The following is a 13992-nucleotide window of genomic DNA, read 5'->3' on the forward strand; positions in this document are numbered from 1 at the left end:
CCCTATGACACAAACAAAACACTGCTGCGCAGCAGTTTCGGAACGCCGCGGATACAAAAGCAAAAGCACGGCCATGGCTGTCAGCTGCTCGAAGCGAAGCCTCCCTGAAAAGTCACCAATAAAAAGCGTCAAGCTAGCGAGGTCATTTTAACGCAGGTGTGTCGCTCGCTGCGGTGTTTATGGCAAGCACGTGGTTTCGGCGTCGTCGTGGCTGTGCGCCGGCTATGACCCAACGGAGCACATCGAGCGCCGTCACGCACAGCTGCATCCGCATCTCCGTGGTCTGAGTACCGTTACCACACCACGTAGAGTACTTACGCTACCTCTACTTCTACTTCTCCAACGGGACGCCGGTAGCGTGTGCGCGTCGTTCGTAATGGCCTGGCTGGCGCTACGAGGCAGCGGCCGGATGGTGGTGGTCCTAGCCGCCGCCGTCTCGCTTCTCGTGCTGCTCTACGTGGCGCGCATAAGGACTTCGCGGCCCGCCCTGGTGAGCCTCAGGAGACTTCTGGACGCAGGCGTGGCGGCTGCCGAAGCGGGAGGCGACGAAGTGCGACGCGTGCGCCTCAGCAATCGGCTCGCGCAGCAGAGCAAGGGCAAGACACGCGAAGGCGCCGACGACCCGCTCACGGCGGGCGACCTCAGCTCGCACCGCGTCATGTACGGCGGCCTGTCGGCCGCCTTTCCGGGACTCTCGGTGAGGGCCTTTCGGTGGTCGCGGCACTGCAGTGACGGCCTCTACGTGCCATAGTGTTTGTGTGTGCTGTCAATGCTGTTTGTTTTCTATGTTGTGTACTGGCGATCAACACCAGCGTAATGCGATTTAGCTCCAAAGCAGCCAAACATTACTTCAGATAAGTGAGGTTTACTGTATAATAATAAACAAGGCTGACGCTGGCCGTTCCTTTAAGGAAAGCTGAAGAGGTACCAAAGAGGTTTTCAAAGAATTATCGGGAAAAGCCAGTACATGTGAGTACGTGTTATATCAATTGTGAACTTACCAAAACGCTCTAGCTCTTGCCATCGTATTTGTCTGAAGACTGATGCTTGGCTGAGGCCAAGCAACTGCAACTGCACGGTGTGCTCAGCTGAGCGTCGGTTTAACCTACTAAAAGCCTCAACTTAACTGCTAAGCCCATGCGCGACAAGCCCAAACATTACTTAGTGCTATATTCACTTTGGGCGTAGCACAAAGAGTAGTCCACATTGTTAAGTGGGTGCCATCGTTATTGTATGATCTTGTGTTTTTCGTCGCACCCAAATAGAGCCATTGTAGCGGCAGATAGACTTGTGTTTGCAAGCATGTAAGCGACGAACCCTTGGCACTGACTGTGGCGCAGTTTGGCGGATGAGAAAGCTGTCGATAAATTTTCAGGGGATAGTTATAGTAAAGCGTTTGAAAGACAGGGACACAGGAAGAACACAACAAGTGTGTTTATTTGACAGTGGAAGCACATATATAGGTTACATACACGACACAGTTCGCTACAGTACCCGCCATGCGCACATTCAACGCACTTTCATGCTAAGAATGAAAGCGCGTTGACTGTACACATGGCAGGTACTGTAGCGAACCGTGTCGTGTATGTAACTTATATATATGCTTTCACTGTCAAATGAACCCACTTGTTGAAAGTTAGCACTCGTGTTTTTTTTTTGTCCCTGTCCTTCAAGTGCTTTACTGTTACCATATTAATGAGAACTAACAATAATGCCAAGGAAAGTATAGGTGATGTTATTTGTAATAATTGGAATATAAATGTGAAGATAGTAAAGTGGATGAAAAGATAACTTGCCGCCGGCAGGGACCGAACCTGCGACCTTCGAATAATGCGTCCGACGCTCTACCACTGAGCTACGGTGGCGGTCATCCCCCCTCCACTTTATAGGGTACACTGATAGGGTCACACCAATGAGGCAGAACTTCAGCATTGGTCATTTTCAGGGGAATGTGCTAAAGTTTCTTCACATTGCGTTGCTGTGTTTTAGATAATCTCCGAGGAGCACGCTGAAGGAGATCACGATGCAGCCGACAATCTGCTGTCGCGAGTACGCACTCTGGGAGGCCTGATAGGGGACGATGTCCTTGTTCCAGCAGAGGCCATCACGATGTGGATTGACCCACTGGATGCCACCCAGGAGTACACAGGTGTGTAGCGTCGAGGCATCGCCGAGGGCCACGAAAAAAATAAATGTAAGCTTAGTCACCTGTACAAAAGAACGCTAATTCCATGCTAGGCTAAGTTGTCCCTTTTTCATGTTGAAGTAGCTTCGTCGGGTAAACAAATTGGACCCGTTGAGATAGCTTAACAACTATGGCTTTGAGCTCTGAGCTTAAAGGGGCCCTGTTACATTTTTCCAAGTAATTGTCAGATGACTTCATTAAAGGAGTTTACTGACTCATGAATCAACTGCCACAAATATTTTTAGAATCTGTCAAGTACGAGCAGGGTTACAGGGATTTGTTGCACACTTTAAGCACTTTCCTTTCGCACCAGCTTGTGTTGAAAGCTACAACAGGGGGAGGGGGGGTGACAAGGGAGCAAGAAGCTACATCTATTCATCAGCAAGCGTCATGACCTTGAGAACTTTCTTTTCTATTTTTTTTCTTTGAATGCACAGCTTACTCTCAGTGTGATCGCAAGCATGCTGGCGCAGTTCTGTACTGTGTGTAATTTAAGCACTATAGAATGTAGCGAGGGCATCGCGTGGCGGCCACGGTAACTATGCAGCTCACGATGCTCAATTCAGCCAATGGCCATGATCTCCGTGCTTGCCTATAGCACGGTCATTTTGGCTCATGGCGTCATTAGTTGAGAGAAGTGTGAGCGATTTCTAGCTGACTTTGAAATTTTATTGTAAATTCTATGCGGCATGCTGCGCTTCAATGTTCGGCTCACTTGTTTGCAGGAGTCTCAACTACCAATCGGCAGCATTTCCTGGCCATGTTCAAAAAGCGTTTCAGGGCCCCTTTTAGTGCATAAGTTTCATCATGGCCTTGGCAGTCGCATTTCACTAAGTGCGACTCATTCCTGTGCTACAGCATGCCTCATGAGTAATGCCTACTTTTAGCTTTCCCCTCCATCAACTATCTTGATGTATCATAACCTAAACTAATAACACTTGCAATGTTAGTTCTATCTTGTGTAAAATTTCATACTGCCATACCTTGTTACAGCCCCTGCCTTACGTAGTGCCTTTGTGCCTTTAAAAATTTTTAACAGTTGCATCATGGTTTTGACACTTCAAACCCAAAATTTAATCATGTATGTGGTAGTGCAAAAAGCACACACACGTCCGCAAAAGACGGAACACATTGACGTCTGTGTGCTTTTTACTCTACAACGTACGTGATACCATGCCAACTAGCCCGTCAGTCTGTCCTCTACAGTTCAGTCCTTTTTTTTTTAAATTGCCAAGAATAGCTTAGCACAAGTCACAAGCTGCTGGATCAGCGACAACTTGATGTGCAGTGCCGCGCAAGCTGTAACCACGGCGACAGCGAGAGCGTCAAGCTGCTATACTATTACACTTAAATCATAGGGTTGAAGTTCAGGCGAAGATGGAATCTTGAAGCGATGAAGAATCCTTGGAACACAGCGTGTCGCTGGAGCCATTTGACAAGCGCACTTGCTGCAGCCTTGAGGAAGACAACACTGCTTGTCGAAACATTCGCTCCGGCGATACCCCGTGTTCGAACGATTTTTCATCTTAAATCATAGGTGTGGTGAAATGATGGGACGATTATTGTTTGAACAATCTTTTTCATAAAGCAGTGCACATATATGTAACAGTAAAAAAGAAGTTTCACTTTTGCAAAATAGTAAGTAGTTGCAGCATTAGCTAGCACACTGTGTGCCGTAGGACATTGGCGACATTCTACCCCAGAATGTCCGCACGCCATTTAACACTGAGAAAAGTTTTTGAAGCTTTATGTGCCTTTGTTTACGATCCCTCCTCTCTTTCTCGTGCCCAAGATAGAGAGTACCTCAAGAAATACCTGATCTGTCAATTGAAAACATGTTCTCCCTTCTTGCAGAAAACCTACTGGACTACGTCACCACCATGGTCTGTGTGGCTGTGCACGGCTCGCCAGTGATTGGCGTCATACACCAGCCGTTCCTTAACAAGACAAGTATGAGCTGGCCGCAGCCTTTTTGACACCTCTTGACGCTTGTCTGACATTGATTAGCAAAAGTTTCGTCCCATACATCTATCGTGTTGTCGCTAATATAATTATGCACTCAAGCAAAGTTCAACATGGAAATGCATTCCAGTTTAATTTTGCTTTACATGATGACCGCAGGAAGAAAACTCTGCAAGGTATATTATCAGTTCCCACATACGAGACGTTGTGCAGTCCAATGTAACAGCTGTATTAGAAATGATAAATGGGCACATTTACTAATTTTACGTCTATGCACATGTTGTTCACTGATATCCCTTTTTACACGGCTCCAATGGAGTTACCTACCATCTTTTATTCCAAAGTAAAATCCGCTTTTTTTATAAATACACAAATCTGGTGAATTGGTGTCACTTAATATAAGGGTATCATATAATAAACAAAACTCATGAAATGGAAGAACCAACAATAATCCTGGAATGTATGGCGATGCATGCGTAAATGCAGACGCACTTCACCTGCAGAGCAGATTATTGATGACCAACAGCTTTGCTCACCAATGATATTGACAGCAAGTGTTGTTTTGCTGGACGCAGGTTCACCCAATGAATTAGTTCAACCTTTAGTTGGTGCCTTGAATGCCGAAACATTCAGCATCACAACAACGTGACAATATGTCGAGTAGGCATGATTAGTTGAATGCATTTGTTAATAAGCAAGACTGTTGCCGTAACCTTAGAGTGTTATCAAAATGGTGACGGGAAATGTGACTTGGAGATGTCTGGAAAAGTGCTTACGAATGTGTGGGGTCGTCCACACCTCATTAGTTTTTCAAGACCTTGTAGAACCTGATGTTCAATTCATAATGTGGAGATTATTATTGTGTTTGTCGACACCGTGATTAGATGTCACATAATGAACACCTCATTCGTGAAGTAGAATAAACTATCTAGTTTTACCTTCTTGAGTACTAATGAGGTGTGTACCTTAGATGTGGTCGACCCTGTACGTGCAAAAGTAGTGTCTTTATATATTTTGTTAATTGAGCCAAGACACTGCTATTGTTTTCCCATTCAGCTTGGGGCTGGGTCGGCCACGGTAGCAACGTCAATTCGCCCGCCCAGCGTGATGAGTCCGAGGCTCACACGGTTGTGGTGTCGCGATCTCATCCTGGCGAGGTGCAGGCCCTGGCCAAGAAGGCCTTCGGCTCGGAGGTCAAAGTGGTGCCAGCTGGAGGTGCAGGTGAGTTTGTGATGCTTATAGTTGGTTGCAATATAAGAATAAATATAATGTCCGCCCATGAGATTGCACTGCGCATTTTTGCACGCCTTCGCACTGCAAAGCAAGTAACTCGAACCTCGACATAAACACGGATATAACGAATTATCGGTTATAGCAAAGTAAATGAATAGTCTTATAGATACAGTGTTACAAATAAACGTTTATAATGAATTTTCTGATATAGCGAAGCTTTTTTCATGGCAGATGTGACTTTGTTATAATGAGGTTTGAGTGTAGTTCACAAAAAATTGGCAAATTTGGTGATTAATAGGTGATATGCATGGTGTATCCAAGCAATGCAAGAAACACGTGCTGCGTTGCAACTTGCCGCCGCCAAAACAATGGTACATGATAAACATTCCAAGCGCCTGCTGCTTTTTGTATACTTGAAAAGCGGCACGATCACAAGCTTCTACTGCATCGAATGATGACTGGCGAGAGCAGGGCTGAGGTACGCATGAATAACAGTATGAAAGGTCTTCTTTTGGAAGAAACAAACATGACAAGAAAATCCGGATGGCAGCTGTCGGTGCAGTGGTGCCTCGCCTCTTGTCTCGGAAAACAACCCGATATTGCATTCTTGATTGGTTCTTCTTGGCCTTTACGTCATAGAGAAGAGCGGCTGTGTTTGGACGCGACTTTTACGCGTGGACAGTGGTACATTTTACTTTATGTTCTTCAGTTGTCACCAACTATGGTAGGGGATGTCTTGCTTTGTAGAAGGATGCACAGTTGGGCGAGTTGCACTTCATCATCTGTGCTGTATCTTTCCACTATGCATGATGTCCTTGCTTATTAATAAGCGAGCGCAGTTAAATGCCATTGCCGTCAGAGTCGTGAGAATTGTAAACCGAATGTGAAATACGTGGGTACAAGATTATGCGAGTTGGTGGTAGTTTGTGACTGCATTTGGCAATGCATGTGAATGGAGAGCAAGAAAAACACTCTTTCTTCACCTTTGTGTCTTTTTTTTACAATTGCAACCGCTCGTTCACTGTGCTAGTCATAAGTAGAATTTGTTCTAACGGAACTGTGAGGTATGCAATTTTTGGGCGTGTTGGTACAGATCAATAATGAAACGTCTGTGCACGGAAATGACTCAAGGAAAAAAACAAAACAGGACATCCTGTCTTCTCTTTTTTCCCTGTGTCATTCCTGTGTGCTGAAGTTTTATTATGGAGCTGTGGGGCTGTGTTGTTGGTCCATCACACATAGGGACATGACCTGTCTTTTGTTAAGGTGGTGAAGACTAAACCACTAGTCTTCTAAGGGACATGATCCCACTTGCAAGAGGCCTCAAAGGAGCAAAAATTCACATCTGCTGTGGAAACTCTGTCTCGTAAGCGTTTGTGTGCTGGACTACTCATGGACATTGCAGCAGCTGTCATGCGCGTGTAGGTAGATTCATGAAAGAAAGAAATGCCATGTAGAAAATTACCACTGGCAAATTGTCATACAGTGTGGCATAACAATCTGGGATGTTACTTATTCGGCTTCTAGAAGCGACCATATCCTACAAAACGTTTCCAATCATCACGATTACGTGCCTGCCAGACGAGGCACCTAGACGCAAAGCCTGGGAGCACATAATGCGCATTGTACTCTCTCTGGAATCGGCCATATTTCTGTGGCACTGTACACAGAGTTGGCACTGACTATAGTGGGAATGTCCCAGAGGTAAAGCAACAGTGAATGGCACTTTACTGGTGAGAGTCTGGCGATGCAGGGGCATTCAGCCACGTGCTTGATAAAGGAGGTGCACGGGAGTTTGCCTTGTTCAAGGAAATATGCTCTTTGTCACATGTAACTGGTGCAATCAGCACACCTGTGTATGTAGTTTGGATGGGGCTATAATAGATGGAGGTCCGAGTGGTGTGGTATGGATGGCAGTAGGTGGTTTGAATCATATGAAACACTAAAATTTTTGCTGACTGACTTAGCAAATCCCCAGGATACTAGCCGAAAAATGGTATGCTTTAAAAAATACTGTCGTGTTTCTTTGCTTTATCTTCAGATAAGCTCCACCTTATGATGTGATATACAGTTCAATTGGTACATATGTACGACACAATTTCAAAGCACAGGAAAACTGACACAGGTAGTGTCAAGTTCAGCCAGCTCCGGCATGTCCGGTGCATTGTTGCTGCCAACACCTCCCCAATGTCCACAGCAACCATGTCTACGAAAAGCCAAGGTTCGCGTCCTGAACCTCTTCTCTCACTTTCATGCAGGCTACAAGGTGCTGCAACTCGTGGAAGGCCACGCCGACGCGTACCTGCACAGCAGCGCCATCAAGAAATGGGACGTGTGCGCGGGCAACGCCCTGCTTGCCTCGCTGGGAGGTCACATGACCGCACTTGATGGCACGCCCTTGAGCTACAGCCTAGAGGCCAAGCCGGTACACCTGGGAGGCCTCCTGGCTGCCCTCAGAAACCACGGTCAAATGCTGGACGCTGTGCGCAAGGCTCGTGCGAAGGCTTGAGGCCTCCTGGACAGACACCGCTACGTCAAGCAAGCTGGTAGGCAGCTAGTCTGCTGCCGGCAGGCAACGCCACGTATCAAGTTTCATACCAAAATTACTAGGGAGTAACTTAGTTAAGCAGAATACATAGCGCAGAAACGAGCACAGGACAAACTTTCAACAAAACTTTTATTGCAGATCGTGCGCACATGTAAACACAGTATCTGAGACTGCAAAAAAGAAGGAAATGTACAGGCTGCAGAAAAGAGAAAGAGTTATGCCACGCATGAACTACGCCGAAAATTCAAGTTCCCTCTTTAATAACACTATTGACGGCATACTCACACACTCAATCACCTGCCCGTGCTGTTTCAAGTGCTTCGACTATCTCCCTCATTCTGTCATTGTCTTGTGCGAATTTCTGCGCTATGTATTCTGCTTAAGCGATGACAAACCAACGCGTCCAAATTCCATCTCTTCTCAGTAATTTGGCACTGCGGCAATTCAGCTACCACGAGAACGATGCGTAGTACGTAGATTTGTTTGAAGTTAATCGGTGCAAAGAGGATGGTAAAGTGGCACGGAAAGGAGTCACGTGAACAGGAAACATGAACATGTTCACGGCGAAAGAAAACACCAACCACTACATGGCCGTGTCCGTGTTTTCTTTCGTTGTCCAGTCTTTCCTGTTCATCCTGACAATATAAGCTCGAAAACACAGGCAAAAATTGTCAAGATGAATTTATTCCAACTAGGCCGACTCGCAGATATTGCTTTCCTGTTCATATCTCTTCTTTCTGTACTATTTAGGGCTTCTTTTCACCCAATGTCGCATGCAACTAGCCCATCAATTTTGCTATTTTAATGTTTATAATGTTCCTTCTTACAACTAGAGTTATCATGCTCTATCTTTCTACATTTCCAGCCAATCATATTTGTTCGAGTGCGTGAACACCTGCTCACGCGTGTAATCATTACAAATCACTGCTTTTATGACGCGATGCATTTTTGTTGAGAATAACGTATTTGCGACATCACAGTCACTTGAAGCGAGAAGGGCAAAGCTTGGGCAAATCGACGTAGCACGCATCATTGCCAGGATGGCTCGACTACCATATCTGTGGCTCCTGGAGGTAGCAGCGCAAAACTTTTTTCCTTTAGCAATTTCCGTGTGTGACTCCCAGTGCCAAAGGAGTGGTAGCCTTTGAAATGGGGACCCGGTATTCAGGTTGCGAGGTTCATTTAGCAAAAGGAACCTCAAAGCAGTTACTATAACGCAGGCGTCAGTACTTTTGGGGATTCCAGTCTTTCGTTCTGTCCCTGTGTTGTCTACAGGGCTGCTTTCGAGCAATAAACAGAGTCGCCAGCTTTCAGCTTTCTCCCAATACTACGAGTAAAATTCAACGAAAAAGAAGCTACGTCTTGGACTTTACGCTTTTTATGTGCACTTCAATATGTGCAACGGAGGTTTACAAGCAGATAGAAAAAGAAAACAAACATGGGTAGGAAAGTTCAGTAGGATCTTGGCAAAGCAAGGAACAGCTGCCTCTGTTTTGCATCTTTTGCATATTGTTGCTGCGCGCCTGCGAATCTGTCTCAGTAAATGAAACTCATGTTAAATGGGAACGCTTCTTTCATTTGAAACGATCTTGCTGTACTCCCGTTTGCAATCGGCAGTTTTGTGTCTGCAGCAACGTTAAAACTGTCAACTCCTCTGAATTATAGATGCAAGGTGTAGTGTTATAATTATTTGCATAACAGTGGTGTTGAATGACTACTTCAGTGTTTCATTTCAAAGATGCTTTTTTTTTTCCTTATGTTCAGAGACATACTTTGGAACTATTTGACATTACCTTACTCCATCTGAACTAACTTCTCAGAACAACAGGTGTTTCGTTTGTATTATGAGACGTTCTGAATTGATCAAAAGACAGTGTCATGTGGAAAAATGCAAACATAATATCTCATTTATTCGTGCTCTTATTATTTCTTATTATTTCGAATACCAAACAAAGTCAGATGCACATTTAGCTTAGTGAAGGTTTGGGGCGTGTGTTTGTCTTTTAAAAAGAATTTTTAAATACAGTTACCTGTTAAAGACTGCTTTCTCTGCACAACTGGCGTAAGGCATTTACCCACCTGCTACAGTAAGGTTTCCTAGGACCCTGTTGTCCCGATGAAATTAAGTTAGTGCCAACAGTAAGCACTGCATTTTGTGTTGCTGTGGGTGATGCATCTTCATTTGAATGAACTTGCGTGGCCTAGAGCAACTTGTAGATCGCTCTTTGACGGTGAACCCCTCAGAGGGTCGTTGTCTAGTCTGTGCTAGCCGTGGCCAGTGTAAAGTTGGTAAGTGTGACCTACTTTAACAGAAGACTTGTGTGTATTAACTTGGGACATGAATTCAACTCAGAACAGAGAGTGTTTGCTGGCTGGTTGGTTGGTGACAGAGGCGTTTCCACGACATATTTAGACTGTTTTAGTAGTGTGTATGTACGCTAAAGTCTTATGTACGCAGCACAATGACATGTCGATCGACAGGTCATACATGTGCAGTATGTAGCATCACACATGTACGTTACAGGTACAGTCACGAGCAAAAGTCTAGAGACCGCGGCATCAACAAAAAAATAAAATTTCTTCAAGCGGAGTCGTGAAACCTGGAATTGGCTAGTCAATTGCACTTGTAGAACAGGTGTGGGTAGGCTGTAGCACTTCAGCCTGCATATCTTGACAGCAACAAAAAAAATAACCTTTTCGCATCTGTGGTCGACCTTTTGCTCGCAGTTGTATGCCGAATAATTATTCGTGTACAGAATAATGCACGCACAGTACTAATTCTGAATTTTGTTCTCAAGACACAGGAGTGCCATCTGAGGTGCAGCAGTTAACTAGCAGTTGGGTTCAGTGAAAATTTAACTGGCTACAAAGGGCACTTTGCAGGGAGTTATAGGGCTGTGCTAGATTCGTGCCCAGTGTTTACTTAGACGCGAGTGGCTCTGGTGACATCACTTAAAAGTGCGAAGGTAGTATTGTAGTGTATTTGTAATTATCTACTGTATTCATCTTTGAACTGAAAGCAAATACTGTGTCATTCTTTATGCATCAGAGTGCGTCGTCACTCAGTTGTGGAATATGAGCCATGTTCTGTGCGTTTGAGGTGATACAAGTGCTGTCATTGCTCATGAAAACAGTGACTGCCAGTTTCCACTATACCATCTGTTTTACCCTTTTTTACAGTTAATATATTTTTTCTTAATCGTGTGTGGCAGATAGCACAGCTCTAACACCTCAGCTGAGTTGCTCAAACAGATGGACATTACTTTTGCGAGGAATTGAAATGTGTATATTCCTAATTTGCAGTGTCCACTAATGAAGTAATTACTAATTGGCACATACTTGAACTAGCAGAGACAGTTGGGCGAGTTGGTGCGAATTCGTATTTGAAGAAAGTGTGAAAAAAAAACCCACAACACTGAGAAACGGAGGGGACAGGACAGTGCACCCATCCTGTCTTCTTCGTTACTCTGTGTTGTGGTTTTTCTTACGCTTTCTTCAAATATGAATTGGCACATGAACATATAGTGAGCTCTCAACATGCTTAGAGCAATCGTTTAATGTGGCACCAGTTCTGAGATGAGCTCCTTCAAGGTATGACGAAATTAACTGGCGTTTCACTCGCCTTTTTAGCAAAACACCTTTTTAATACATTGCAGGACGAAAATGCTAACTTGAAAACACGCACATTTATTCACAAAATTTTGGATTGCATGCTTCAAAAGTGGTGTTAGCAGTTGCAATGTGTGCCTTAAAGTAATAACTTGGAAAGTGAATTGGCAAAGTATTGCACGTTCTTCAAATCATTTTAACCTCTCGTGCAAGTAATGTCTATATCTTCGGGCGATTCAGCTCCAGGAGTCGAAATGTGCCGTTTCCACTTGAAATTTCTCAAAATTCTGTGGATTCTTAAAAAAATACACCCTCTATGTACATATATGTGCTCGTGCACTTGGATCACTGCATTGTATCGCACACATTTTTAATGTGCACAGCAAGTGAAAGATGAACCCAAGGAGTTAAGATCTTGCAGCAACTGGTAGACAAGAAGCCATCTTTACCTTTTGAATGCTCAGTAATGGCTTGCGCAAGTACGAGCTTTTCTTGGTTACTGTGCTTTTGTTTGTGAAATTGTGCAGCAAAATGCAAAGGACATCTTTTTTGTTCTTGTGATAAGGAGAAAATTTCAGCGTAAAGTAATTGTCTGCAGTAATATACGTACAGTATCACACATTGCATGGCAGCATACGTGTACTGCCAAGTGCTCAAAGTGTTGGAATGTGACTGCGTACCTACAGCACGTGTGAACTTCTCTAATGGGTTCCTGTTTCACGATTTTGCCACATGGGTGCATACGCATTTTATCAGTTTTAACAACTCAAGAATAAACTTGCTGTATAAAGGCATATGACATCTTTAAGTTCAAAGTATGTATATTTAGTTGAATATTGCCATGGTGTTGGTGTGTGCAAGAGTGTTGTTAAATGTGATTAAGAAACACTGTACTGCGTGCATTAGTAGTCACTGTTCAACATCTCCCAACATGTGCAATTCGTAGTGTGCATGGTGTTACGTTCATGTCAGATTTTTTAGACGCTCTTGGAAACTGTGCTTGCTTTGGCCTATACGCCCCATACAACAGCCACAGTAACAATAACGGGGTGTTCTCTTAGCAATCTCGTGGAAGTGTAGCGATTTTGTAGATATATTGTATGTACAACGAACATTCAGTGCTCTTTTTTCCTTTTGTGATATGTTTGTATCGCTGTCACTCTTGATTAAAGCTTTTTGTTTGCATTATACTGGATCGGCCCTTGTCGTTTTAAGCAAGTTGAATATTGTAGCTGTTCATTTAGAGTGCTTTTGATGGCATAGGTGTGCACTAACTCATGGGCATTACATTTGGCAATGTCCTTGGTGCCTAGTGTTAAAATATATCTGCAGCTTCAGGCATTTAATGTGAATTGCACAGGAGCATTGTGAAAATGAAATGAGAAAGCACAGGACCGTAAAAAAAAGGGTAGTAGATTTTTCGCTCACAACCAACAATGCTGATGCCAACACTGGAATTTCTGTGACACGAGCTATTTAATGCTATCATGTTAAAATCATACGGCAAAGAGTTTCAGTGTTCGAAACTTAAAGAACTCCTGTACATTGACTGAGCGGTGACGGTGTTCGAATTGTGGAGAACATTTTAAAAACCTATAGCTCACTAATTGGTGCAGCACAGGCCCACCCCCCCTCCAGAAAATTTTTCAATTTTGCATGTTTATATATACATGTACACATATAAACACATGCACAAACATACATAAAGGTTAGTTGACCCCCCCCCCTCCTTCCCCAAACGAAATTTCTGGCAATGCCCCTGAGCTCACTATACCATAAAATCAAGGAATCAACATGCACATTGCACCAGCAGGCACACTGCAGTTTGCACTCACAGCTAACACTAGTATGTCCCATACTGGGAGCACAAAGGCACACAAATAACATCATGTGATGTAACCTTGAAGTCCAAAATCTGTACGGCTCAAATATACGAAACGGTTGTTCTGCAGAAAGCATCGTAGGTCAAAAACGTCACCATGAAACTCCGCTGGACGTGCGTTCACACTGAAGAGCTTTCTACCGCGCAAGCAGGTGCAATCGCACCGACGACGCGACTGGCGTGCTCACGCTGGAGCTCTCGTCTGCTGCAACAGTATGCTTAGCGACTCTGCCAACTCTCCCAAGTCGCGCTGTACTTCCACGGTTGTGTTGTAATGCTAGCAGTGTTTCAGTGCTGCTTGTATTCATTCCAGCCACGTTGCAATGGCAGTGTTTCACGGCACCCATGGCTCTCAGAGGTACTCGCTGTTGGGCTAGTTCGTTGATGCCGTGTACTGACCATAAAACTATGATCACTTAACAGCAAGAAAAGGAGCAAGGAAAGGAGAAAGGAGCGATACTTGACATCTACATGCCTTCCCCTCCATTCTCCTGTAACCTTGCATTTCAATTAGCTTGTGACAAGCGACGTTTTCTTTTCCTGATGCTGAAAATCAGTCTCAGACTGTCCAGC

General features: G+C 44.3%; 1 protein-coding gene and 1 non-coding gene across 2 annotated transcripts; one reads left to right on the forward strand and one right to left on the reverse strand.

Annotated features, from left to right (window-relative positions):
* Positions 1-69: 69 nt before the first annotated feature.
* LOC119371807 (Golgi-resident adenosine 3',5'-bisphosphate 3'-phosphatase) lies at positions 70-12727 on the forward strand. The gene is made up of 5 exons (XM_037642264.2): positions 70-697; positions 1990-2149; positions 4040-4135; positions 5204-5368; positions 7639-12727. Exons 1-5 carry the CDS (start codon positions 377-379, stop codon positions 7887-7889), a joined length of 993 nt encoding a protein of 330 aa, XP_037498192.1. The 5' UTR covers positions 70-376; the 3' UTR covers positions 7890-12727.
* On the reverse strand, positions 1794-1865 carry Trnam-cau (transfer RNA methionine (anticodon CAU)). The gene has a single exon. It is a non-coding gene; the product is annotated as a tRNA-Met (tRNA).
* Positions 12728-13992: the final 1265 nt, after the last annotated feature.

Source organism: Rhipicephalus sanguineus, chromosome 10, assembly GCF_013339695.2.
Source record: "Rhipicephalus sanguineus isolate Rsan-2018 chromosome 10, BIME_Rsan_1.4, whole genome shotgun sequence".
NCBI lineage: Eukaryota > Metazoa > Arthropoda > Arachnida > Ixodida > Ixodidae > Rhipicephalus > Rhipicephalus sanguineus.